The sequence below is a fragment of the Cebus imitator genome, unplaced genomic scaffold, assembly GCF_001604975.1.
Source record: "Cebus imitator isolate Cc_AM_T3 unplaced genomic scaffold, Cebus_imitator-1.0 Scaffold8, whole genome shotgun sequence".
Taxonomy (NCBI): Eukaryota; Metazoa; Chordata; class Mammalia; order Primates; family Cebidae; genus Cebus; species Cebus imitator.
In genome coordinates, this window is record NW_016107323.1 from 755285 (window position 1) to 782965 (window position 27681).

At 43.1% G+C, this 27681-nt stretch overlaps 1 protein-coding gene across 1 annotated transcript in view; it reads left to right on the forward strand.

The window, feature by feature from the left end:
* Positions 1 to 27681, forward strand: part of STAB2 (stabilin 2) — a 169233-nt gene that overhangs the window by 83044 nt on the left and 58508 nt on the right. Inside the window, exons 26-39 of the mRNA XM_017540297.2 lie at positions 1011 to 1106; positions 2782 to 2877; positions 6154 to 6201; positions 7587 to 7723; positions 8177 to 8291; positions 10559 to 10636; positions 14138 to 14236; positions 14325 to 14432; positions 17677 to 17808; positions 20681 to 20809; positions 22149 to 22205; positions 23541 to 23636; positions 24684 to 24879; positions 26329 to 26424. Of these exons, the coding sequence (XP_017395786.1) occupies positions 1011 to 1106; positions 2782 to 2877; positions 6154 to 6201; positions 7587 to 7723; positions 8177 to 8291; positions 10559 to 10636; positions 14138 to 14236; positions 14325 to 14432; positions 17677 to 17808; positions 20681 to 20809; positions 22149 to 22205; positions 23541 to 23636; positions 24684 to 24879; positions 26329 to 26424 (1483 nt within the window). The remainder of the gene's footprint in view (positions 1 to 1010; positions 1107 to 2781; positions 2878 to 6153; positions 6202 to 7586; positions 7724 to 8176; positions 8292 to 10558; positions 10637 to 14137; positions 14237 to 14324; positions 14433 to 17676; positions 17809 to 20680; positions 20810 to 22148; positions 22206 to 23540; positions 23637 to 24683; positions 24880 to 26328; positions 26425 to 27681) is intronic.

A 27681-nucleotide genomic window follows, 5' to 3' on the forward strand; every position in this document is an offset into this window, starting at 1 on the left:
CCCAAAGTGCTGGGATTACAGGCTTGAGCCACCGCGCCCGGCCCGAGATTCCCCCTTTTTATTAATATAAGGATATGGGTCTTATTGGATTCAGCCCACCCTACTCCAGCATGACCTCATCTTAACTAATTACATCATAACCCTATTTCCAAATAAGTCGCATTCTGAGGACTGCAACCAATGAATTTGGGAGTGAGGAGACGCAGTTGAACCTATAACAATATCTGCCTCCTCTCTGCTCTGTCCTCCTTTCTGCAGACAAACTTGAAAAACATCCTGATGGGGAGATGGGAAAAGAGGGGGTCTCTCTGTGGTGTTCTATCCGAAACAGAATGGACCAAAAACCCAGGATTCATTCTCTCTCATTGACTCAGATTGAGTGTGTCCACATCCATCCTCATTTCCTGATGCCCCCATCAGCCCTTGTGCACAATTACAGAAATCAGGCCAGGGGGAGATCGGGACTGCCCTCATATCTAGGATTGCCCTCAGCTGGGATTAGTTGGCTTGGAAACTTTTAGACTTTCCAAATAGGCACACACCTTAATTACCAGGAATGCTGCTTTAAAAAGACAAGCTGTGCTGGAGCCAAATGTTTCTAAATTGAACAAAGTGCCTTACAGGCTAGCAATGGCCTCATGCATGCATCTCCACCAAGTAGACACCCCGTACGTAGCTTGCTTAACCTTTCTCATTTAGGTAGGAGAGCCACCCAATGTGATGCTTTTTAGGGCCCAAATCCTCTCTGAGACTCTCTGCATAGGTCCCTCTGGAGTAAAGAATTCAGGAAGAGAGTACCAATAAACTGTCAGATGGGAAAATGTAATGTAGAATCTGGAGACTAATAACTCTAGAATCTGAAGTGTATCAAGCAAAAGACATTAATGCTGTTCTCTGGGAAAACCAGACAGCTTCAGTTTCCATAGTATATTTCTCAGTGCCTTGTATGGGCAAGACATGGAAGGTGCTTGCTTTCAGTAATTCCCTTGACTCTGTTCTTAAAATTATAGAATGAGTGTGAGTGCAAGAAAGGATTTCGAGGAAATGGGATTGACTGTGAACCAATAGCTTCATGCTTGGAACAAACCGGGACATGTCATCCATTGGTGAGTTATTTAACTTTGGTTTTCATTACTTTTAAAAAAAAATGCTTGAGAAAAAAAGATTATTTCCTGTCTGGTCTAGTAATGAACAAAATCTCTTACCCCTAAAAGGGAATCTCTAAGCAGAATGTGAGTAGTTATTGCAACTCCCACTTCATTCCAAAGCTTGGAAGAACCAACATATGACTGCCAGGTAAAATACAGAAGTCCTGGTTAAATTTACATGTAAGAAACAAATCATCTTTAAGCACAAATAAGTCCCAAATATGGCATGGGACAAACTTATACTAAAAATTATTCATTTTTCACCTAAAATTGAAATTTCACTAGTCATTCAATATTTTTATTTGCTAAATCTGGCACCTGTAAACCAACAGTTTAAAGGATCGTTTAAGAGGTAACTGGGCTTCCACCCTGAATGTCACAACAGAGTTTTAAGCTCTCGGCGAAAATGCCCATTCAGAGGTACATGGTGCCTTGTTTCTCAACTTCGAAAGATCAGGCAAAGGTATCAGGGCTGGGGGTGGTCATGCTTTCAAAAGAACATCTCTAAGCACCAAACATCGGAACCAGTGAAATCTGATGCCTTAGTCACATTGCGTGGAGTTAAGTAACAGAATCCATGCGGAAATTTGTTGGGAGTATCCCCCAGGTAGCTCTGGGAATCTAGAGGCAGGAAGTTCGACTAGACTTCCCAAGAGCCCAGAACCAGGATTGAAGACAGCAGGATTACCAGAATCTAGGCAGCTTCTTTCCCCAGGCCTCTGAGATGATGGAAACTCATTTCACTTCCCTCTGTGCATTTCTTTCTCTCTGCCTCTGTCTCTCTCCCCCAGCTTGTAGTGCTTCTGTGTTCATCTTGAGGTAAATGGTTCCCCCACCGTTAGTGATACCCTCTAATTTATCAGCTCCCCATATCCCAATTCAAAATCATAGAGGAAAGGATCTAAGTGGCGCAACTGGGCCCAGGTATGCACATAAGAGTCAGTCAATTATGGCCAAGAAGTAGGGTTGTTATGAACACAGCTGCCATAGCCCACCCCTAGTACATGCGTTGGGGGGGGCCTGGGGGACTAATTCTCATAGAAGAAAAATGAGGAGGGAGATGCCCCCAAGGTGTCTGTTACCCAAGAATCTCAAGAGCATTTTACAAAGCTGAAGGAGCTCTAACACTCCTGCTTGATTTAAGTACAACCAAGCCCTGGCGTTCTAAATGTGTAGCTGTTGCAAGTTTCACTCCATTCCAAAGCTTGGAAGAGCCAACGTAGGGTTGCCAGATACAGGGTACCCAGTGGAATGTGAATTTCAGATACACAAGTATGTGTCAAAAAATCTTTCAGTACTAGTATGCCCTAAATATTGCATGGGACAAATGTATACTCAAACTTACTCATCATTTATCTGAAACTCTCATTTGACTGTACATCCTGTATTTTTTTAACTTGCTAAATCTGGCAGGGATGAGAATAATTTCATTGTGATTAAATAATAGCTGTATCAAACATGCAGTCAGGAGACTTTCACTGCATCACTAAAGGGTCTGTGGGTTACTTATACCATCTCTCAGCCCCAAATTTGCAGTTCTTACCCTAGATGGAGCCAGTTGTCTCATGGATGGAACTTGGGTCTACGTATTTGCTAGGGTAACAAACCATTTCTTTTATCCTGGTTTTCTCAGGCAAACTGCCAGGTTACTAATTCTGGTGTCTGGAGCTGTGTTTGTCAAGAGGGCTATGAAGGAGATGGCTTTCTGTGCTATGGAGATGCAGCAGTGGTAAGCCATCTATAATGAACTCAGGTATACAATAATAAAGACAAAACCCTTTTTAAAAAACCTCTTGGCTAAGATGCCTTTAAAGTGATCTATTGACATACCTTTTGCTGCAGGAGATTTTACATGAAGCAAGCTGCTTCTCGCAGATGACGTACAAGCTCTGGGTCACACGTTTTCCACAGGCTGAAGGCAGCTGGCTTTTATTTGGCAGCTTCTGTGCACCAAGCAGTCCTTACTTCTCTTTCTTGATACTCTACCTCTTTCCATTCTCAGACTTCCCAAAGGAGCAACCAACTGGCCTTTGCTGGATTCACCAGACTCTCCTGTCTGGGCTTACCCCTGCTGTGTGTGTGCACGCCTGCACATATGCCAGGCATCTTGCTAAACTTTTACCATACAGCAACACCCCATTTAAATCTCACAACAACCTTCTGGCGTTATGCTACTATTATGCCCATTTTACAGATGGGTAAACTGAGAGGCTTAGCAAACATGCCCATCACCCTTTAGCTCCAGAGTGAGGAATCCAGCTGATAGCTCTGACAGCTGTCAAGTGCAGAGCACAAATACTTAACCACCAGTGCAGAACATTCTACCTGTACAGCATGGGCCACACTAACTCAGCATTGCTCCTACATTTTTCTATTTTGACCATAAACTTTTTAATTTATTGAGGTAAAATACACATCCATACATCTTTACCATTTTTATATGTATAGCTCAGTGGTAATAAATAACATACATATTCTTTTCCTTTCATCCTCTCCCCCTCCTTCCCTTCCTGCTCTCTGGTAGCCACCAATCCCCTCTCTGTCTTCATGAGATCTACATTTTTAGCTCTTGTGTATGAGTGAGAACTTGTGATGTTTGTCTGTCAACAACCATAAACTCTTAAGAGATTATCTCTGTCTTGTTTCCTACGTCGGTCCCACTGGTTATAAATATTTGTCAAAATGAGAAACAAAGTCAATTGACAAATTTCCTCATCACTTTTTATTCAACTTCCTGGCAGTTGGGTTTCTGCCTCTCCTCTCTGCTGAAATCACAAACCTAACAATCCCCAGGACCCACAGCCTGCACTAAGAGCGTTGCCTAAGAGCCTCACCCTTGGGAGGCCCCTTCCTCCCTTCCCCTCTCACTGTCCACCGTGTTTTCAACTCACCGAGTCAGGAACTGTCTCCTGACACCTGGACCATGACATGTAAATCACATTTTCTCTGCGCTGGCCACGAATCCTGTTTCCTAAAACCCTAAAATCCTGCTTTCACAATTTCCCTCTCCTCCCACAAAAAGCAAAATTAAGTCCTCAGCTTGGCTCTCCAGACATCTTCATACAGACTCCACTCATGTTTTTGTTTCTGTTTTTTTTTTTACTTGAAACGGGATCTCACTCTGTTGCCCAGGCTGGAGTACAGTGGCATGATCATGGCTCACTGCAGCCTTGACCTCCCAAGGTTCAGGTGATCCTCCCTGGGACTATAAGAATGTGCCACCACACTCAGCTAATTTTTTATTTTTTGTGGAGACAGGGTCTCACCATGTTGCCCAGGCTTGGTCTCAAACTCCAAGTGATTCACATACCTCAGTCTCTGAAAGTGCTGGGATTTCAGGCCTGAGCCGCCATGCCCAGCCCACTCGTTTTTCTTCTAAACAGCCATCCCCTCCAGTTTAGCTGCTGCCTCCCCAGCTCCAGGCCTGCCACATTCATCTCTCTCCTCCCCAGCTCCAGGCCTGCCACATTCATCTCTCTCCTCCCCAGCTCCAGGCCTGCCACATTCATCTCTCTCCTCCCCAGCTCTGGCCTTCCCACCAGCACCTCAGCCCTCCTCTCCCTTAAAGTGTCCCCTCTAAGGGATTACTCAGGCATCTCTGCCCTTGTATTTATTCACTTTCTTACTAACTTACTTTTTAATGTGTTTATTAATAACCTCAATTACCAGATGGAATTGAGACGGCACTAAGACTTTTTGTCTTTATGTAAATTCACATAGGATCATTGATATTGCCATTTTTGTGGTATTTAGTAGTTTTAAAAATATTTTCACATACATTAATGTACTTAATTTTCATAATTCCTGGAGGAAGTCTTCATCATATTCATTTTTCAGATAAGGCCCTTGAGTTCTCAGAGTCTAAGTGACTTGCACAAGAGCACATAGCCAGTAAATGACAGATCCAAGAAGTGAACCCAGTCTTTTTTAGTAACTCCGTGTTTAGAAACTTAAAAAAAAAAACGCAATGAGAACACGTGGACTCAGGGAGCATCACACACTGAGGTCAGTTGAGAGGGGCTAGGTGAGGGACAGCAGGGGGTGGGAAGGGTGAGGAGGGATAATATGGGGAGAAATGCTGGGTATAGATGAAGGGGAATGGAGGCAGCAAACCACCTGGTTATGTATGCGCCTATGCAACAACCCTGCATGATCTGCACATGTACCCCAGAACCTACAGTACAATTAAAAAAAAAAAAAAAAAAACTCTATAACACCTTTAAATGTCACTGCTCTGCCAGCAATGTTGGTTGTCTTTTCAAGGCTGAACTTCCCCCAAACAAGTGTAAATCATAGAGAGGCAGGGAGGGCCATCTTTTCCCTTGTATCTTACATCCCCTTTTATATCTTAGAGCCTCCCTTCACTCCACCCCAGTATTCCAGAGTGGATAAATTAAAGATAATAGGGGCCAAAACTTACTGAAATTACTGCATACCAGCCTCTAATCTAATCACTTTAAAAACAACTGTTTCTCATATCAAACTGTGAATTGGAGCTTTTACTATTCCCATTTCACAGATGAGAAAATTGAGGTCCTTTAGGTAACTGGCCTAGGAACTAGAAAATGGCAGAGCCAACATGAAAACCCACATGGTTTGCTTTCATTGTTCTGAGCCACTACTCAACAATGTCTCTGAAAGGGGACTATTTGCTGAGCTCTGTGACCCCCCACTTAGGGTCTAGGTAGCCATGTTCTTACAGCCTAATTCTGATTTGGAAGAACCTTGAGTTGTTGCTTCATTCGAAGTTTCTGGAATTACTTCTCTAGAGAATAATCAAGCCACTCTCAGTGTGGAAGAAATGTGCAGTTCTGGCAACATGTAAATACAGCTAGCTGGAGCACCCATTCATGTTAGCATCAGGGAGGCAGGCCAGGAAAACGAGCCCAGCCCCAGGAAGGCTGAGCACAAGTGACCCAGAAATGCACTGTGATTACACTTCTCATTGCTTTTTCTCTGTGCTCTCTCCCATCTCTCCCTCCTTCCCTTGCACGGTATGAATAAGGAATTGTCATTCCTCTCCGAAGCAGCTGTATTTAACCAGTGGATAAATGTGAGTACCTTCGTTGGGACTTAGGATTGGGAATGTATATAATAGAAAACTGATAATGCAGCTGGCAAGGAGGGTAGGCGATTGTGCTGAGCAGCGTTTCTCACCCCTGGCTGCACTGTGGAACCACATGAACACATTTTTTAAAAAATATACCTGCATAGGCCGCACCTCTAAAGACTCTGATATGATTGATCAGAAGTTTGCTCTGAGCATCAGTGTGTGGGGGGCAGAAGGGAGCTTCAGTCATCACAGGGATCTTTTTTGTAAGTTAACATGATTCATCATTGTAATTCACCAAGTTCGATTTGGGGAATTATAGCTGTAATCTGACATAACTCGTATGTGCTTAGCTCTCAGCTCAATATGCCAAGAAAAGCTTTTCCCTCACCCCTGAAAAGTATAATAATAAAGAATCCAATCCCTACCCTACACCCTTAACTCAATCTCTGTCCTCTATGGCTGAATGGACCAAGGTGGCCAGACCAGCCAGCCTTTGCAACAAGTGGTTTATCCCCTTAAAATAGACACATGCCAAAATAATAGTCTTTGCCTAGTCTGCACCCACTCCAGGACGGCTTCCTGTTGCTTCTGTATGGAGCCTCTCTGAACCCCTGATCCCAGCACAGGGGAGAGAAGAGACCGAGCATGCTCTTGAATATGCTGACTTTCACATAGACTTGTCATTCTTGGTCTCACCCCACAGGCATAAGCTGGCCTAGTGGACCCCGTACATTCACTCATGGGAGCTGATGGTGCACATTCTTCCTGCCTCCACTTTCAGTGCAGTCATTTTGGTACCTGGAAATCAGCCCTGGTGGAAGTATTTACGCCATAAAAATCAGTAAATACTGCAAACCAGAGCTTTGGGTTGTTTTTTGTTTGTTTGTTTGTTTGTTTGTTTGTTAAGCATGCCACTGCTTCTACCAAGAACTGGCTCTCTAGGCAAGAATGAAATTTACTTCAGGTTTTATTTCAGCCCTCTAGTTCCTTCCATGCCGAAACTACTCCTGCAGTCTCCCCACCATCCTTACTCCAAAGACGTCCAAGAATGCTTAAGGTTTCCTGCATGTACACATACCCACAAGAGCCTAACAAGGCTATTTCTTGGCTCTTCATTTAGACTAAAGTGTAAAGGACTTAAAATGACTGAATGTGTGATCTGATTGGACAGATTTGCTTTAATAAGACTCATAGATTGAATTAAAAGAAATGAGTCCCACAAGGGAAAATGAGGCATCAGACAGTGGGTTGGGTAGGTTTGGGAAAGGAGACCCTAGGACCTTTCCAGTATCATATGGGAAATTGTCATCTCTTCCAAGCATTTGAGTCAGCCCTGTTTGTCCCCTAACATGAGCAGGTCACTTTATTTTCTTTCTGTGGTTCAGAATGCTTCTCTACAACCCACACTGTCAGCCACTTCAAACCTCACTGTCCTTGTGCCTTCCCAACAAGCTACTGAGGACATGGACCAGGATGAGAAAAGCTTCTGGTTGTCACAGAGCAATATTCCATCCCTAATAAAGTAGGTGTTACTTATTTTATTTTACACCATATCTGAATGGCATCTGTGTGAACATGTCTTTGAAGTTCAATGTAGGGAAACCACATGGTCCTTCAAATTCATGGAGCTGAACATGTTCTAGGATTCCCCTTTCCTCTCGCCCCCAGGATAGTAATAGTCAACGATTTCTGACAGCCAATTCTGCCAAGCACTGTTTTGCTGCTTTACATATAACCCAGTTAATTCTCTCAACAACCCTATGATAGATATTGTAATGATTCCCATTTTACAGATGTGGAGACCAAGGCACAACATGGTTAAGTAATTAACTCAAGCCAAGGCTGATAACTGAATCAGGAGCTTGAATTTTGAATATGGCAATCTGGCTTCAGAGCCTGTTCTCTCAACTACTCAATGATACTACAGCCCCATGCATTGATACTGAACTATAGCCCTTGTGGACTGTTGTTTCAGATACCATATACTACTAGGCACATACAGAGTGGCAGATTTGCAGACCCTGTCTTCTTCTGACATGTTGGCAACATCTTTGCCGGGCAACTTCCTTCACCTGGCGAAGATGGATGGGGTAAGAGAGCTCTGGAATTTGTCTGTTTACTTGAAACATAACATCTTGGTTTATATTGTACTTCTTAAATTTCCATAGTATGGGAACTTCTAAACATGTGCAAAACTACAGAGAGCAGAATCCCTCACGTGGACATCACCCAGCTGCAATAATTATCACATGTCGATACGCACACACACACACACACACACACACACACACACACACATACACACACACGTACACACACACACACGTTACCCTGTAGCAGTGATCCTCTAAAATGTGGCCTTCTGCCCACTGATTGGCCACAAATCTCACATCAGACCACAGACTGATCCAGAAAGGGTAAAAGATGTGCAGTTCCACAACTTTTCTTTTGATGTACAGTTGATTAAGACCTGGTTATTAGTCACTGAATCTTTATACAGAAATTAAATTGAATCTTTATAGAGTTGAATCTATACATATTCAGTCTTTACAGAATTGAATCTTTATAGAGAAATGAAATTTTAGATGAAGTTAGAGTCAGTCAGTCAGCCGCTATTAAGCACCTGCTGCTGTGTACCAGCACAGATCTAGGTGCTGGAGATAGGGCAATGCCCAAGGAAGAGCCCAGCTCCAGGGACGCTTATCATCTGGCACTTCCTGCGGTGTGTCAAAGACTCTGATTCAGAATTCTGTGAGGGAGTCTGGCTGCCTGGCTGCACGGGCAGTGGTTCAGAGCTCTTTCTGTGAATTGCACAAGGTGAGAATGAAGATTCCACTGCAAAGTGAGAACTGCTACATTCATGAACCATGGGCCACGGTCAAAAATGTTTGAGAATTACTGCTCTAGAACATTTCTACCCTCCCACTCATTGGTATGAGCACTATGAAAAAGATCTACGCCTAGGAATACCTAAATATATGTGGCTCATCAGATATTTTCTTTTAGAAAGCAGAAAACAGTGGTCTTATGGCTTTTTAATACTTATTCTGATAATTCTAGTGACATTGGAGTTATTTTCCATCAGGTTTTTAATTAAAATTGTATATTTTAAAGTGTACAGTATGATGTTTTGATGTACATTGTAAGGTGATTCCTACAATCATGCTAATTTATTAATGTTTTAAATCATTGATTCTCTTAGCAAGCATTAACTAAATACCCATCTGGTCAGGCATATCCCAGGCCCTACAGATTCAGAGTTAAATCAGTCAAGGCCCCTGACCTAGAGGAGCTAACCATTAATGATATATTTTTAGTGAGTTCATTCCTATGTCCTATATCACTATCTCCTACCAGGAGGGTTTTCTTCAGGGCCTCTGCAGATGTGACTTGGGAGTTGCTCAGGGTGAGACAAGACCAGGGTTCCTAGCAGGGATTTCAACTGGGGAGAAGAGGAGAGGAAACCAGAAAGAGTAGAGCCCAGTTAGTGTTGATTGGTGGCTGGGTGGGCGAGTGGGTGGGGTTTTACTTACCCCCATTCCTTATGCAATTCATAGTCTTAAAAAGTAGTTGTATTCTGATCAGGAAAGTCAATTGCCATCTGTATTAGTTTGCCAGCACTACCATAACAAAGTACCACAGACTGGGAGGCTTAAACAACAGGCATTTATTTTCTCACAGTTCTGGAGGCTGGAAGTCCAAGATCAAGGTGTGAGCAGAGTTGCTTCCTTCTAAGGCTGTGAGGAAAGGGGCTGTCTTGGGCCCCTCTCCTTGGGTTGAAGATGGTATCTTCATGTTCACATGGCAGTATCTGAGTGTAGCTGTCTCTGTGCAAATTCCTGCTGCTTGTGAGGACACCAGTCAAATTGGATTAGGGTCCACCCTAAGGACTTCACTTTAACTTGATCACCTCTGTAAAGATCCTGTCTGTAAATAAGGTCACCACCTGAGGTACTAGAGGTTAGGACTTCAGCATACAAATTGTGGGGGTAGGGGGGACACAGCTCAACCCACAATGCTGTCTCCAGGGTCGAACCACAGGGCCACTTTAATAAGCCTCGAACAGCACTTTTATAAATGAAATTGCATAGAATACAATAGAATAGATGATCAGAGTGCCTCCCACATAGGGGAAAGTACTATTTCCTCTGTGTGTGTGTGTGTGTGTGTGAGAGAGAGAGAGAGAGAGAGAGAGGGAGGTGTCTGGGGGACAAGAAGTTAAAGGTATTTCTTACTGTGGCTTATGGCCTGAAAGTATGAAGATCACTGTTGCTCAAAAAGCAGAAATTCCAGAGATCATCTCAACCCCAAGGTGTGTTCTATAGACTCACCTTCCCACTGTGGTTTGCATTTACAGAATATCACAATTGAAGGGGCCTCCATTGTCGATGGGGACAATGCAGCCACAAATGGAGTGATACACATCATCAACAAGGTACAAGATTCTACCCTCCTGTGCATGTGGCATCTCTTTTCCCTTTGTTATTTATCCCCCTGTACAGCAATTTTTTTAGCCTTATGTGGAAGGTAACTGGTACTGTACCGTATGACTTTTATTTTAAAACCATCTACAGACTCTTGATTCAGTGAGACTCAGTTCCCATTTACCCAGCCCATATTCAGCAGTAGGCCCTTTATCAAGTGTGGTCACACCTATTATCTTTCTTGTTTATGGAAACATCTCAAAAGACACTTCAGGCCAAGTGCTGTGGCTCACACCTATAATTCTAGCACTTTGGGAGACTGAAGCAGGAGGATTGCTTGAGCCAAGGAATTCAAGACCAGTCTGGCTAACATAGTGAGATCCTGTCTCTAACAAAAAAAAAAAAAAAATGCATGCACCTGTGTGCTCTCAGCTATTCAGGAGGCTAAGGCAGGAGGATCAGTTGAGCCCAGGAGGTCGAGACTACAATGAGCTGTGTTCCAGCCACTGCACTCTAGCCTGGGCAACAGAGTGAGACCCTGTCTCAAAAAATAAAAAGTCATGTGAGCTTAAGCACCCTGGCACTGGGAAGTCCATACAACCAAAGGGGATATAATCAAGAGCTGGAGGAGAGGCACGTGATTCTGTGTCACCTTTCCACTCTCCTATCTGCATTGTTGCACCCTGAAAAATGAGGTAGGAAAGGCCCTTCGGAAAAAAGTGGAAAAGAATATAAAAAGCACTGTGACATTTTTATTTTCTTCTGATACCCAGTTTAACAACGGTATGACATAGGAAAAAAAAGAACAATGAGAAATGGCATTATAAGCTACCCTGCAATTTTCAGTTACCATGTTAGGATCTTTATTTAAAATGAAAGTTACAAGTTGGAATTTCGGGTACATTGGGAATTCTTGTAAGGTGGAAGATCAGAAAAAAAAATTGTATTTTAATTAAAATTGTTCTCACTTGGCCCTTATATAGCCACTTACTGATTTTAAGTTACAGAAAAGGTTTCTATTTGGAAAGGAGCCTGCTTGTAAGATTTCTGGTCTCATTGTTGCAAAGATTTTGCGGTTCTCCCATATCATTAAGGGGCACTTAGAAACAAGAATTTTGTGCAAGTGATTTGTCACTTACAGGGAATATAGCTTCATCTAATGCAAAGTAATGTTATTTATCGAGGATCTTTTTATTTTCCAATCCTGGCTTTCCAAAGTACTAAAAAACATTTTAAGAACATAAAGTTGGCTGGACGGTGGCTCACACCTGTAATCCCAGCACTTGGGAGGCCAAAGATGATGGATCACCTTAGGTCAGGAGTTCAAAACCAGCCTGACCAACATGGTGAAACCCCATCTTTACTAAGTACAAAAAAATTAGTTGGGTGTTGTGGTGCATGCCTGTAATTCCAACTGCTCAAGAGGCTGAGGCAAGAGAATTGCTTTAACCCGGGAGGCAGAGGTTGCAGTGAGCCAAGATTGTGCCATTGCACTCTAGCCTGGGCAACAGAGTGAGACTCCATCTCAAAAAAAAAAAAAAAAAAAAGACTGGGTGCGGTGGTTTATGCCCGTAATCCCAGAACTTTAGGAGGCTGAGACAGGAGGATCATGAGGTCAGGAGATGGAGACTATCCTGGCTAACATGGTAAAACGCTGTCTCTACTAAAAATACAAAAACTTAGCTGGGCATGGTGGCACGTATCTGTAGTCCCAACTACTTGGGAGGCTGAGGCAGGAGAATTGCTTGAACCCAGGAGGTGGAGTGAGCTGAGATCACACTACTGCACTTCAGCCCAAGCGACAGTGCAAGACTCCGTCAAATAAATAAATAAGTTACCTCCACTCTGCTTTTTTTGATGCACACAACCTCATTAGTAGAGTGGCATCTCAACCCGTCTCCTAAGTGCTGTATTATTCTTACGTACAAACGAGACAACAGAGACTCCTCATGGTTAAGTAACTGGATTGATGAAGCAGTTCTGGGTATGACAGTTAATTGATTCGGTTATCTATATAGCCTCTGGGCTGCAGGCACTCCCTAAGGAGCTCCTTCTATGTCTGTCCAGTGGCATCAAGGGCATCGCAGTCAGGGCCGCCGTTGTGCCCTACATAAAGGTGCCTGGCCAGAGTGGCTGGTAGCCTAATCTCAGCCCACTTCACTCCCCATGCTGTTGCACCCCTATTTGGGATTGCAAACTCCTAGAGAAAGGAGGGTCTTTTTCTTGATTTTCAGTGGCCCTCCTCATTGCCTACTGTTATGTGACATGGACACAGAACCATCAGGCTCTATCAGGCCTTCTCCTCATAGCTCTCAAATCTGCCAAATCTCATCTCATTATCTATCACCTTAAGCCCCTCCTCCCCCTTCAGTTCCAGCAACTCAGAAATGTATCTGTCTTCCTCTAACACAATGTTTTCATACAGTGTTTCTGGGAAAAGCCAGATGGCAATTATTAGGCTTTGCAGGTCACATGGTCTCCATCACAGCTCTTCAGCTCTGCCATTGTAGTGCAAAGATGTGTAAACAAATCTACATGGCTGTATTCCAATAAAATTTTATTTTTAAGTACAGACAGCAGACTGGATTAGGCTTTCTACTGTAATATGCTGTGAGCTCATTGAGGGCAGAACCCAGGCCTCAGTCACACTTATATACCCACTGCCCGGCCTATAGAAGGCATGCAATAAATGTTGGAAAAAGGCCGATCGGATTAGAAAAACACTCCGGTGTTTAATTCTTCAGTCTGACAAGGTTCTAGGTAGAATGCAAAGGTGAAAATAGTGATTTTGGCCAGAAGGTTAATTATGCAGGACTTGCAAACCCAAATGTCCAGATGGATAGCAGAATGAGTAAGGGGAATGTCCCAGGTAGAAGACATTAGGGAGTGGTGGAGACGATAATGGAAGTGGCCGCTGCTAGTCTCCGCTGCTGTGTGTCTGCAGAAATCCAGACCGATGTTTTTAAACAGAAGTCAGCAATCTGAATTTTTATGTAAAAATGCCCTATTATTACACAGCATGAGCTAACCAGTTTTACAAGCCAGTTTCGGGCTACTCAGTTGCAGTAGGTTTGAAACTTCAGGGAAAAGAAATGAAGAACCTAAAAAATAAACAAAAGAACAACAACCAAAGAAGAATGAATTAGATATTAGCGGCAACCTGCCGCATGTCAGTTAGACTTGGTCTAAGGTCTTCTCTGACAAGGTAGAGTAATGCAAGTTGAAATTGATTACTTAGGGAAAGCTGAAAGTCTTTTGTGCAAGGTGAAATTTTCTCTAATCAAGGAGGTTTAAGGGTAAGGCATGAAATTGAATAACATCTCCAAGTCTCCTCCAGCCTCATCACACTGTATCCTGGAATATTTTTATTCTGTGAGTAATCTTCAAAAGGTTGTTAATGTCAATCCATTTAACTGCCTGAAGAAGTTAATGGCATTAGACTCTCATATGTATACACAAGCAGTAGGTCCTACCAAAACATGCTAACAGGGGGCTGGGGTTTCTTTTTTCAGGTGCTGGTCCCGAAAAGAGCTCTGTTGGGCTCCTTACCAAACCTGCTCACCCGACTGGAACAGATGCCTGACTATTCCATCTTCCGGGGCTACATCATTGCAAGTACCACATTCTCTGCCTGACCGCCATGCTCAGGTTACCCAAGAACAGGAATCCCTCACGTGCTCTTGTCTCTTTCCATCACAGCACTATAACCTGGCGAATGCAATTGAGGCTGCCAATGCCTACACAGTGTTTGCTCCGAACAACAATGCCATTGAGAATTACATCAGGGAGAAGAAGGCCCTGTCTCTAGTAGGTATCAAGGACTAGAACTAGGGAAGTTATTTTGTGAAAATTCAAACACTCAATGTTTACAATTCATTAGTTGTGTGCCATTTCACTCCTCCCTCCTTGCCCATAGCCATATACTTGATATGGACTCGTGCAGAGATTCTCCCATACACAGACTTCCCCCAGGTCAGAGGCGCTGGATGTTACACATATGCCCCTGGAACTGCACATTTGAGCCTGTATACACAAGGATGCAGGCATGGTGCATTGAGGGTGTAGTGTTGGTGTGTGTATGTAAATACGAGCAAAGGCAGCCCAAGCCCACAGGTGCTGGCCTGTGTAGGATCTATCTATACAACCATCACTCTGGTTCTAGCCAGAGTCATGAAACCACGTAAAGAAATTACATGGTTTCTCCAGAGCAGTGGTGGGAAACAAGAGTGGGCTCAGGGGTGGCTTCTCAGGGTGTATCAGTACCACCCCCATCTTTTTTAACATCATCATCTCAGCCACTCAATAGAAAGATGAAAATGAAAACAGTGTGCTTGCCATGCATATCCAGCTATAAACATGTCCCATCGTCTGGGGCTAGGGGTGGGGTGGTCCTGGGCCCCTCCTATATAAAACTTCTGGAGCCACCGCTGAATATCAGATAAATTGCAGCCAACCTATGGAAGTCTTAGATACCTGGAGGAGTAATTTGGACTTAGTTCTGTAAGAAACAGGACCCACCGAAGAATTTTAAGTCAGATACTGGCACAATTGAAGCTTTTGAATTAATTCACAAAATCCTTTGACAAACTTTGACTGTTTACCCCTGGATGTTAGGAATCAGGGAAGATAGAGAAGGGGATAAGAGGAAAAAGAAAGAGATAATCCACCCTCTAGGTCCCTGAAGCTGACATCTCAGCTATTGGGACCAGGGACAGGTCAGGGAGTGGGGGAGGAGGGGTGGTCATGAGGATTCTTCCAGCTTCCTGGGACACCTGCATGCTTGTACCTATGAGCTCAAGTGCCTAATTCCAGGGATATGCACAAAACACACAATGGCTCTGCTATAGGGGAGGATTATATGTGGGAGAGTCTCCACCTGAGGCTGTGTTAAGTATGTGGCTATGGACGGGAGAGTTTTAATGGAAAAGTGAAATGACACATTATTGGACTAAAAGGAATGTTTGAATTTTCAGAAAATGGGGATTTTTCTTATTTAATGAGGAAATAAAAAAGGCTGCTTTTCTTCCTCATCACCTCCCAAATTCTCCCTACCCACTCATCGTGTACAGTCCCACCTCCTCAGGGAAGATGGCTCTGGCCACCCGAGGCGTAGGTGCTCTCTCCTGCCTCTGAAGTCACACCATGTGTACGCCCTTGCAGCGTTTATCATGTATCCCCAGTAGGATGGACTGTCCTCTCAAGGAAGCAGGTCTTAGCTCTCCAACTAGATTATAAACTCTGAAGGAAGGCAGAATGCCGTAAATTCCTGTAACTGGCACTTTGAACTCCTGGGATGGAAGTGGAAATCATCTGCCTTGTCTTTCCCCTGCCCTCTAGCACACCCTATTTCCTTATAACTCTTCAGCGAGAAATATTCTTTTTGAGCCCCAGAATGAAACTTCAGGCAGTCCCATAGCCTCTCTGCCTTCCCAAAAAGTCCTGTAATCACTCTGGTGGCAAATACACTTTAAGTCACAAACTCACTCTCAGCTAAGTAAAAATAAAGAATCCAACTCCTTACAATAATTAACACTTTGAATTGAATTTAAAATTAGTTCTTCCCTCCCTGCTCCACAACAGAGCTTTGTGCAGAAATGGTCTTGGTCCTTGAATCGGTCAGAGTCCACAGGAGATGAAAAACATACCAGTTACATAAACAGAATTTGATAGAATGAATTGTTTATTGGCTATAAAGCTGTATAAATATAATTGAAAGGTTAAAAAAGCAAGAGAGCAATATCACAATGATAGCAATTGCAGGATTCACTTATGACCCCTAAGGCTAGGAGTACAGTGGGAAGAGGTTGGAATTACTAAAACGTATAAACCTAGAGACCGCTGAGAAGGGGTCACTTTTCAGCTGGTGCTGGTGTCTTTGAGCCTGAATGAGTGGCGAAGGTCTCTGTGGGTCCAAGACCCAGACCTCCAGGAGCAGGCATTGTTTGGCTGGTGTCTTATGAGTGGAGAGGGCGGGATTAAGCTGGCTTTGTGAGTGACAGAAAACTGCCATGCAGATTCAGGTGCCACTGCAGGGAAGAGAAGTGAGGCTGGGTGACGCCAATAGGAACAGGGAGAGAACAGGAAGGAGCGAGGCCTCCAGCCCTCCAACTGTCTCTAGTGCTGCTCATTGGCAGACCCTAATAGGGAGCCACTTGCAAAGGAGAAATGTGGGGGACAGCCTCAGCCCCAGCATCATCAAACAGAATATAGGAGGTGGGTCTGGAGCTGAGAGGCAATCACCTAGGAGCCTTCTCCTCACCTTCCCCACAGAATGCTTCCCTTTCTGATCTCATTAAATTCCATTTTGGTTTCACTAGCTTTGAAGCAGAGGGGTAATAAGGGTTGGTGTTTGGGAAGACACGTCAAGAAGGTTAAGAAGGATGGAGGAGGGCAGGAAGGACCCTAAAAGCACAGAGTCCACCCCTAGCTCTGCCCCTGGGGAGCCTGCCCATCCAGGCTGCCATCAGCTCTCTCAGATACTCCTCATGTCTGAGCCACAGCAAACACCCACATTCTTGTCCCAAGCCAACTATGCAAGTGCAGATCTGTCCCACACAGCAACAGCCCTCCTCAGTGCACCACGGGGCAGCTCATCAGCAGTCCCTGCCTGGGTCAGACCCCATCCAACATGCCACCCTATCTCCAGGAGACACAGATTGAGGTCCTTGAAGCATCCTAATGAAGCTCCTCTCGTGCCCCAGAGGTGAAAGGTGGACTGGGGTGTGGGGACTGTGTCTTCTCAGCAGTTCTGTCCAAAGAATTATCACCTTTAAAATCTACCCCCAGCTGTCGTATCTTTAGTCTGGGTTTTAGAATCCTCTAATGAGTTATTAACTGTTCCATCTGGAAAATTTGCAAGTTCTCTGAAGCCATCTGTTTCACAACTCACTTTCATATTGAATCCCTATTGTGTCTTGATGCTTCTGTCAAAACTTCCTCTCGGACAAGCTCTTGTTCCTCTTTGTAATCTCCACGGTGACAGTACATGGAAGAATCTGGGTAACTGTCAGGCTGATCTCTTGACTGACTTTCAATTCTGTGTGTGATCCAGGAGAAGGACGTCCTCCGGTATCACGTGGTCCTGGAGGAGAAACTCCTGAAGAATGACCTGCACAATGGCATGCATCGCGAGACCATGCTGGGTGTCTCCTACCTCCTCGGCTTCTTTCTCCGCAATGACCAGGTGTGATTCTTTTATGTAAAACCCAGGAATGAGTGTCTTGGCTCCTATCATCCTTCATCACTTCTATATTAGCCTGTTTTCTCACTTTTAATAAAGACATACCCAAGTCTGGAAAGAAAAAGAGGTTTAACGGACTCACAGTTCCCACATGGCTGGGGAGGCCTCATAATCATGGTGGAAGGTAGGGAGGTGCAAGTGATGTTTTACATGGATGGCAGCAGGCAAAAAGAGAGCTTGTGCAGGAAACTCCCCCCGTGGAAAACCATCAGATCTCCGGAGAGTTATCACTATCAAACGAGCAGCATGAGAAAGACCTCCCCCTATGACTAAATTACCTCCCACCAGGTCCTTCCCACAACATGTGGGAATTCAAGATGAGATTTGGGTGTGGACACAGCCAAACCATATCAACGTCCATACTGGAATAATCTCACCAGTGCTTCCTAAGCCTTACAAACACAAGACAGTTGTCTGTGTTTCACTGTAAAGTAAAGCCTAAACCAGGCTGTCTAGCTCCCACTCTCCTGCCCAGCTGCCAGCCTTCAGGTGATCAGGGTAGCCAAACAAATTGTGGCATTGAATCTCTCCAGTCATAGGCATCCTTCAGTGCTGGTACAACAAACACAACAGATGGCTCCCAAGCGGTACCCAGGATGGACGGGAACCTAGGAGATCAACCTATCCAGGCCCAACCAGGAAGTGATGTGGCCTCCAGGGTATAAGGAGCCCCATGACATACATAGGAGCCAGCAGCCAAGTGTATTAACATTATTATCATTGTATAACCACAGAGATTGCAGTCTAGGACTAACCAGCCACCATAGTGGTATTCCAGCGTTGATCTCACATGATCTCACCCAAATATTTAAACGTCTTTACAATTTATAGGAAAGAATACATGAGGCTAAATATTTAACATATTTCAATTATAAAATTATAAAAATACGTATTTCAAATATCAAGTAAAAAGATCAGTTTGAAAATTCCATAAGAAAAACTCATAATTCTAATGTAAATTCTCACAAGAAAAATTAAAACAATTTAAGAGACACTAAACACTATATTGAAATGAAGGCTTAATGACAGAACTTTATAAGCAATAATATTTGAACCTTTCTAAAAAGTGTAATCTTAAAAAATTTATTCAGTGGTGTCATTACTGAATAACGAGTAAATTTTTATGTAAAATGTTTTTTATCTACTTAGGGGGAAAAGTCTTTCTCACTTTTCATTGATTCGAGAATAACCTCAAATATTTTTCTCAGACTCCCACAGATAAGTCTACCTATTGTGTAATAATTTGAAGGAGACCCTTTTAAATATACTGTATTGTTTTACCAGGATTGGCAACTATTGTATTGACAGATAACTTTTTTGCTTCTGTATCTGTCATCTTTTATTTCATCATGTAAGGATTACTGTCCAATGCAGTTAGCCGAGTCAATTTTAGAGCTGCAATGTTCATTTTTCCATGTGTGCAGAAATTCTTTTATCTGGAGAAAGAATTATTAATACAATAGAGGCTTTTATTGATACTAATTTACTTTCTCTTGTGACAATGGAAGTGTAGAGAAATGCTTTCTAAATGAGTAGACACATTCAAGTCAAAATTTTAATGTGATCCATAATTCTCTGGATAGATCTCAGAATGGAAATAATTTAGGCTTTTTAAAATGCCAAATCAACAGTATTACTACATCAAATGTTCTTCTGTTTTTGGTATTTAAAAATGGCTCCGCATCTTAGAATTCTGGAAATTTATTACAATCACCATTTGAGACTAAGTCAGGTTTTCCATTAATTTTCCAAATGTACACAGACCTTGGAACTCCTCTGTTCAGTCAGATTTATCCCAGCATCCACATAGAAACTCATTTCACTGCAAGTAAATCGTAAGGGACTTTAATATTCAGTGGAAGTTCAAATTAAGCACTTAGTAGGGTCATTCTAATATTGCTGCAGAGATGATTTCTGGGATAATAATATATGACTCATTTTATGAATTTTAAACCATTATTGGATCTTAACTTGAGTTTTCCCCTCTCCCAAAATCAGCCCTGCTAAACACACACACACACGCCACCCCAATTTTTCAAAGAACAATTTTGCTTCCAGTTATAGGTGTTATATTAATGAATGAATCCATGGCTTCATTTATTTTTCATTGATTACTCATTAAAGTATTCTCCCCTAAAAATCAAAACAAATTACAACTCCAAGTCGAATTTGACTTGGCAGCATTTAGATACAGACTTCATTCCCATGCCTTGGATGCTTATGGACTCACTAAGCAAGGACAGATATAAACATACCATTTTTTAAAACAATTATTTAGTTCTTTTTATTCTTGTTATCATTAGTCTTTCTGAGGGTTGTTTACACATTAACCATGAAGTGGAGGCATACCGAAGGAACAGTTGCATTCTTCAGTTTTTGGTTATGGGAAGCATTACCACCTCCAGAACCACTAGTCTACAGCACAACTGAGCATGCCCATGGAGCCATCTTGCCAGTGAGCACTAACATAATGATCATGGGTGGTATTTTTCAAACAAACACAAGGCAGTTAATTTGTATGATGGAGGATACCTTAGACATTATCTAGAATAGCTTTTTCCTTATACAAAAGACAAAAAGTTCAGAGAGGGAAAGCAATTGGCCTAAGGTCACACAACTAGACAGTGCCAGGACTACTATTCAGACTTCCCCTCCTAGGTCAGAGGTTGTTCCAGTACAGGTGAATATTGTAATATCTCCAGGTGAATATTGTAATACATCCTAGGCAATTGTCTTACTGATAGCCTCCAGTTCCCACCTTCCTCATATCTCTTTAAATATCATAAAAAGTGACATTTAATCCTGTTGTTCACAGATCTATGTAAATGAGGCTCCAATAAACTACACCAATGTAGCCACTGATAAGGGAGTGATCCATGGCTTGGGAAAAGTTCTGGAAATTCAGAAGAACAGATGTGATAATAATGACACTACTATTGTACGAGTAAGTTCTATGGGCCAAGGCCAATGATGAGACTAAAAAATATTGGTTTATTTTTTATAAATTTTTAGGCATAAGGCTTTTCTATTAAGGTATCTTAATAGAAAATCCATGAACCAGAGTGAGCATCTTTGATCCAAGGAAGAACTACCAGGTTGTGGTTCTACAAAGATACATAGGACATGACCCCTGCCCTCAATGGGCTTGTGATCTAGTGTGAGAGGTGGTACCTTGCATGTCTGGGAAAGGCTACGAGGTATGGGGGGAGGGGGGATGGTGGGGAGGTGGAGTGCTGTATTGGGCAGGATTCTGGACCATGGCTTTCTTCAAAGGGAAAATGTGCCATACCTAGCACAGACAAAGGATAGGAACTATGGTGCACCTGTGGCAGTTATGGGCCACGCCTGCTCTACTAGAAGAGAAAATAAGGAATTATTTCAGTGCATTATGGAATGTGATAATAGAGGCTTTTCACGCCAGTCTATGGGGCCATGTAGGACCTTTCTACAATAATTGCAACCACTGGCATTCATTAGGCATTCGTTATATGCCAGACACTGCTCTTAACATTGTACATGTGTTACACCTGTCTAATGCTCTCAATACCCTACCAAGTAGTACTATTGCTATCCCCATTTTGGAAAAATGAGCCAAAGAGGTTAACTAATACATGCAGGTTCATGCACTAGCAAGTGGCAGAAAAGGGGTTTACATGTAGGCAGCCTGGCCCAGAGCTGGAACTCTGAACAACCACACTAGCCTGTCTGGTAGGCATCAGGTTCAGAACTAGACATGTGGGCCACCTCCTGTTTTAGGAATAGGTCGAGGTTCAGGGTTTCTGTCTTTTGCTCTTTGTTTTGAAATAGCATATATTATTACAATAAAAAGTTTGGAATAGGTTGTGAACTTTTGCTGTTTGTTTTATAATAGCACATATTATTGCTGTGGAGCACCTCCACGCTGAGCCTCTCAGCTGAGCAGTGTGCGCCGAAGCTGGGCACTGGGTATGGTAACTTGTTAGTTTCTGAATCTGGCCCAATTCACTTAATAGTTGGGTTTTAATAAATAAAAGTTTAAAAGAATTGGGATGTAAATGAGATGAGGTCACACTTTAAAGAGTTAGCGGAGTAGGAAGAGTATTGTGGAGAAATGTGATACAAATGTGCAAGACCTGAAGGAGTCGACGTGTTTGTCTCAAAGAACGTGAAAGAGGCTGATCAGATGATCTTGCTTGATTTTAAATTCCGTATTCAAAAACCTTCAGTTCCAAGTTCTGGAAAATGCTAGCAGCTTCATTTTGCACTAAAGTTAATTGCATTGATTGTTTCTGTGTTTTACCAAGGGAACGTGTACAACATGCTCCGCGAAGCAGCTCTGCCCATTCGGAGCTAAACGTCTAGTAAGTATTTTGTCTGTTTTGATAAAATAGTTTCCAGATCCGAGGAGTCCCAGTTAAAATGAACCTCATGATTACCTGTTTTGCACTCCCTCATTCCTTCACTTAGTTTGAATTAAATTTTACCTCATTATGTCATATGCATCTTTGTAAAATCTCACATCTATTTTTTTTTTGGACCAAGGCAAAATTTAATAAACAGAAATGGGTTCATATGAATCAAAAGACAGGACAGAATGTCTTTTTTTTGAGACGGAGTCTTGCTCCGTCACCAGGCTGGAGTGCGGAGGCACGATCTCGGCTCACTGCAACCTCCGCCTCCCAGGTTCAAGCAATTCTCCTGCCTCAGCCTCCCAAGTAGCTGGGACTACATGCGCATGCCACCATGCCCAGCTAATTTTTGTATTTTTTAGTAGAGATGGGGTTTCACCATGTTGGCCAGGATGGGCTCGATCTCTTGACCTCGTGATCTGCCCGCCTCGACCTCCCAAAGTGCTGGGATTACAGGCGTGAGCCACCGTGCCCGGCCCAGAATGTCATTTTTTATGTTCCACAGCTTTCATATCCCAGTAGCCAGTTGCAAACAGCAGTGAGAAACCTGATCAGAGAAGACAGATTCCGTATCCAAAATCATATCCAGCCTTGGATATATTCCACCTGCCTGATTTTCTTTTATAGTTGAAGTTGCAACTAACTTTCTCAAAGAAACAGATGGCAGATATGGGGAAGACAGATGATCCATATTTCTTGTAGCTATTTATTGTAAAAGCTATTTCTGATTACATTAAAAAGAATAAATATTCATGCACCTTCAACAGCATAATGTTTTTTAATAAATGTATGATAATAAATTTTAAATATATTTATGATAAATTTTAATCTCTAACAACCGTACAGATGTTCTCATTTGAGGTTTAATTTAATCTTGTATAAGATGATCTTTGTACACCACCTTAATCCTTTCTTGAACCAAGGCAGAATATAGATCAATAAATCAACAGAAACCAAAGTTCAGTTTAATCGATGTACGGTGCTGGAAGGACATTTTTGTCTGGTTTACTCTACAATTCTTGCAAACTTGAGTTTATATTCTAAAGAAAAGTTCTTTCCATGGAGTACTACTTTAAAGTATAGTTATTGGATTTTGCCACCTGGCATTCCAGCGGCCAACATTGTGCTTTTGTGTTTTCTTGCTTATGAAGCATTGCCAACAAGTCACCACCTTCCCTTCCCACAACATTCTAGTCAGAGAGACAGCAACACATCACCCACCTACTTGCTTTCAGAGATTGGAAAACTTCTTCCTTAGGAGTTGATGTAATCATTAATATTTCACAGGATAATGAGATAAAGAGATGTATCTATACCATCTATTTCATGGGAAAACGAGCCCTGTTTATTGGGTGCCAGCCAGTATGTGTGAAAACCGTCATTGTGAGTACAGTAATTGAATCACCCTAACTACTGTGGCACCCCTGGGAAAATCCATCCTATGATATCCTTTTCGCAATGCCTGTGCATGTCTGCTTTCTGCCATCTCCTCTTCCTTGTCACCTGCATTATCATGGTTATCCAGTGTAGTAGTGGTAGCAATAAAACTCAGAACAGCCCTGTAATCTAGAAAATGGGTAAAAGCTGCCACATTCAATTGCATGATGAAAAAACCTGAGAGTCTGAGAGGCTACCCTGTTGTCACAAGAGGGTAGCTCTGTCAGTGTGCCTGTAAGCAAAAGAGACAAAGTGGCCACTCACAAAATAAACATAAGGTGTACCTGGTCATTTAGAAAACAGGACCCCAAAGCTAAGTAACTCTAGGGGTTCCTGTGGAATTTGCAGGAAAAGTCATAACTTCCTGTCCTGCTCCTTTCCCAGAGGACTAGACATCACCCCTGCCTATCTGGGCAGAGGCGGGGTGATCCGGCCCTTAGGCTGCAGAGCATAGAGGCGGGTGAGATTTTGTGTTTTAATGCATTCAAGAATAAAGGCAAGGCAAACCCAAATGGATATCCTACAGGGCTTCCCTGAACAGCAACAGATTTGTTTGTAAAATGCCAAAAGCCTCAGCTGCAGAGTCTTCCTCATCGTCAGTAGTAGACGAAATAACATCAGTGTGAAGGGGCGGGGCCCAGGTCTGGATGGAGAAGCCCCTTGATCCTCCACCCTCCAGCATCACGGATATTATTCTTTAGTTTCTTCTGCTGCCCCGCCTCCTTTCTCGTTTTTTTTTCCACCTCTTCTCTGACATTCCATTTTCCTTTCCCTTTTTCCTACTTCCTCAGTGGAGCCCTTGGTCCTGTTCCTAGCACCCCTGGAAATTGCCAAGCCTCACCCAGTCCCCAGAGGGTCCTGCCCCCATCCCTCTCACCCACTCCATGTGAGGTCAAGGTACACATGAAGTCCCCCACAGCAAGATTTCTACACCGAGGCTGGACAATAGCAGAGAGTGGAAGTGCACTGTCAAGTGTTGTCCTTCTGTTTCAGACGAGAGAATGCTGTGCTGGCTTCTTTGGCCCCCAGTGCCAGGCCTGTCCAGGGAACACCCAGAACGTCTGCTCTGGTAATGGCATCTGTTTGGATGGCGTGAACGGCACAGGTGTGTGTGAGTGTGGGGACGGCTTCAAAGGCACAGCCTGCGAGACCTGCACTGAGGGCAAGTACGGCATCCGCTGTGACCAAGGTGAGCACCCTCCTCTCCACGCAGGCCCCTGGGCTGCTGAAGCCAACCAGGAATGTGTGGGGAAAGAGTGATCCCGCACATGCTCCCTAACTGGCCTGTCTCCCCAGGTGGGCTGGAATCCCACCTGCTGCTATCACTGTGAATTGTAAGAACATCTGCATTGTCATTTGCATTTGCAGTGTTCCCAAACATTTTCAGTCATTAACCTGCACCTACCAACTCACTTCCAATTTGTTCAGTGACATTCCCGGCCCAAATGCATTTTTGTATTTGCCTGTGCACACTAATCGTCATGGCTAAACTTTCCATTGTAGACATTGCTCGATAGTTTGAAAAACAGATTTGCACAAGTTATTCATTGAATCCACACAAGAACCTTAGGTACTTGGGTATTGCTATGCCCATTTTACAGATGAGGGTATTAAGAGGTTGAATGATTTCCCCCAAGGCTACATCTGATGAGTTGCAGAACTGAGGATTGAACGTACACTTTTCTTGACTCCAAAGCCTTGCTTTTAGATCATGCTCTTCCTTACCTGAGAATCACTCCCTCATTTCACCAGCAGCAAGACACACGCTTTAAGTCATTTTTGCAAAAACAGTGATCCGTTTGAGCCAAGTCATCTGTATTCTCACATCCGGATTTCCTTGTGTCCAGGAACACACAGCTGTGAGAGGATTGACTTGGGAGAATGGGTTTCCTAACAAAGCATTATTCTAGCTGGTACTAAAAACCATACATTTAACTTGGCTATCACTGTTTTCTCTTCAACTGGTCTAAGCCAGACACAATTAATGTACGGTATAACTGAATCATTATAATTGAGCCATGTAACATTTACTAGGAAATAAAATGTCGATTTTTTTCCAGTGTTATTTGGAAGAATTATCTGCCTGCATTTGTGCATGAGTTCCTAAACTGGGATCTGTGAATGGCCCTTATGGGGTCCAGCAAACTGCTAAAGCTGAATACATTTTTGGGGGAAAGATATCTGTAGCTTTCATCGAGTTCTCAAAGAGGCTCTTCTGTGTAACTGAAGAACGCAGTGCCACACCAGACTTAAACCCAATGTCAAATGGGCTTCTTTCTAAAGTCCTCTCTTAGAGGGCAAACATGGCTCCATAAAAAGGGGCCCCACACCTGGATCCTCAGGTAACCTTGACTGAGGACACTCTCACACTGCTTGGGTCACAGATCTTCAATGCTGCATTGTCCCAAAACTGCAGTTTGAGCCACTTCATTGAAGCTAGAGCTACTTCACCTACTAACTTGCTAGATTCTGCCTCCTGCACTCCTGTCCTTTTTGTGATTCAAGACTCCCATTAAATAATATGATTCCTTAGAAGTAGGTTGAAGAATTAAGTGCAATAAAGCAAAGCTAGTAAATGACAAATGAGTCCTTGAACATGGGTTAGAATCTGATGATTTTCAGGTGTTTTTCCACTTAGCATGTTCTTGCGTCCATGGGAGGTGCAACCAAGGACCCTTGGGAGATGGCTCCTGTGACTGTGATGTGGGCTGGCGAGGAGTGCACTGCGATGAAGGTAAGAGTGAGCCCTTCAGCATTTATAATCTGTTCTAAGCTTTGCTTCCCAGCAGCTACATTTTTCTTTCTAAAATAGAAATGGCACCTTGATTACTTCTTCTGGCAATAAACACCATTCTTTCTTGCAGCAAAAAGTTTATAAAATAAAGAAAAACAGAAAGAAGAAAATAAAATTACTCATACTCCCAAGACAGGAAAGAATTATTTCTGATATTTTATATTAAGCTCCCAACCTTTCCCTAGGTATATAAACATATATGTAGGGAATCACACTCTACATACTGTCTAGTAACCTACTTTTCCACTTCACAATATATATAGATATCGTTCCATGTGAATAAAATAGAAAAATCTCATTAATTTTTAATCTCCACAAAATGCTATACTTTTTTGACCCAGTTTTCTGCTCCCTCAAACACTGCTACAATAACCATATTCATTTAGTCAAATTCCTAGAGATGAGATTTATGAGTCAGGGGTTGGTACTCTGGGGAAAGATCTTGCTACTTATTGCCAGGTTGTCCGCCAGAGGAAACAGCAATTTATTTTCCTGCCAACAGTGTCTGAAAGGCCCATATCCTCCTACCCCCGCCACATCGCATTGATCGAGTTGATTGTGTTGAATGTGCGTCAGGTGAGGGTGATCAAAGGGAAGAGAATTTCAGGCAGAAAGAAGCACCTGGAATACCACAAAGACATGGGGAAAGCTCAACACATTTAGGGAATCAAAGAATTGCAGAATTAGAGGACTGTAAGAGGGGGCGTTGATGAGAAAAGGCTGGAGCAGTGGGCAGGAGCCAGGCAGTGAAAGGCTAAGGAGGTTGGACTTTCCACTAAAGCCAACAGAAGCCATTAAAGAGCTTTCAACAAGGGAGCAATAGGATCACATTTTGCACTTAAGAAGCATCATTCTGACTTTGGATTGAAGAGAATACCCCTGGAAGCAGGTATCAGAGACTCCTCATCTTCTGGGTTAGGAGCTGGGGAGGAGATCACAAGTGCCTGCCAGCCTAAAGGGGGCTCCATGGATGTGGCCTTGACAGAGGGGGCATCTTTGCCTAGAGCTCCAGGCAATGCAAAAATCAAGGAAATGCAGCCGCCTTTTAATGGTGAGCAACAAGGCGTTGGGAAGGAAGGTTAGTTGAAAAGCTGAACTGGGAAGTCTGAACGGTCCCAAGCCAAAGAAATATCCTAGAGCAGGTGTCAAATGTCAGCATACAGAGTCAGGCTTCCTAAAGCCTGAGAGAGGGAAGCA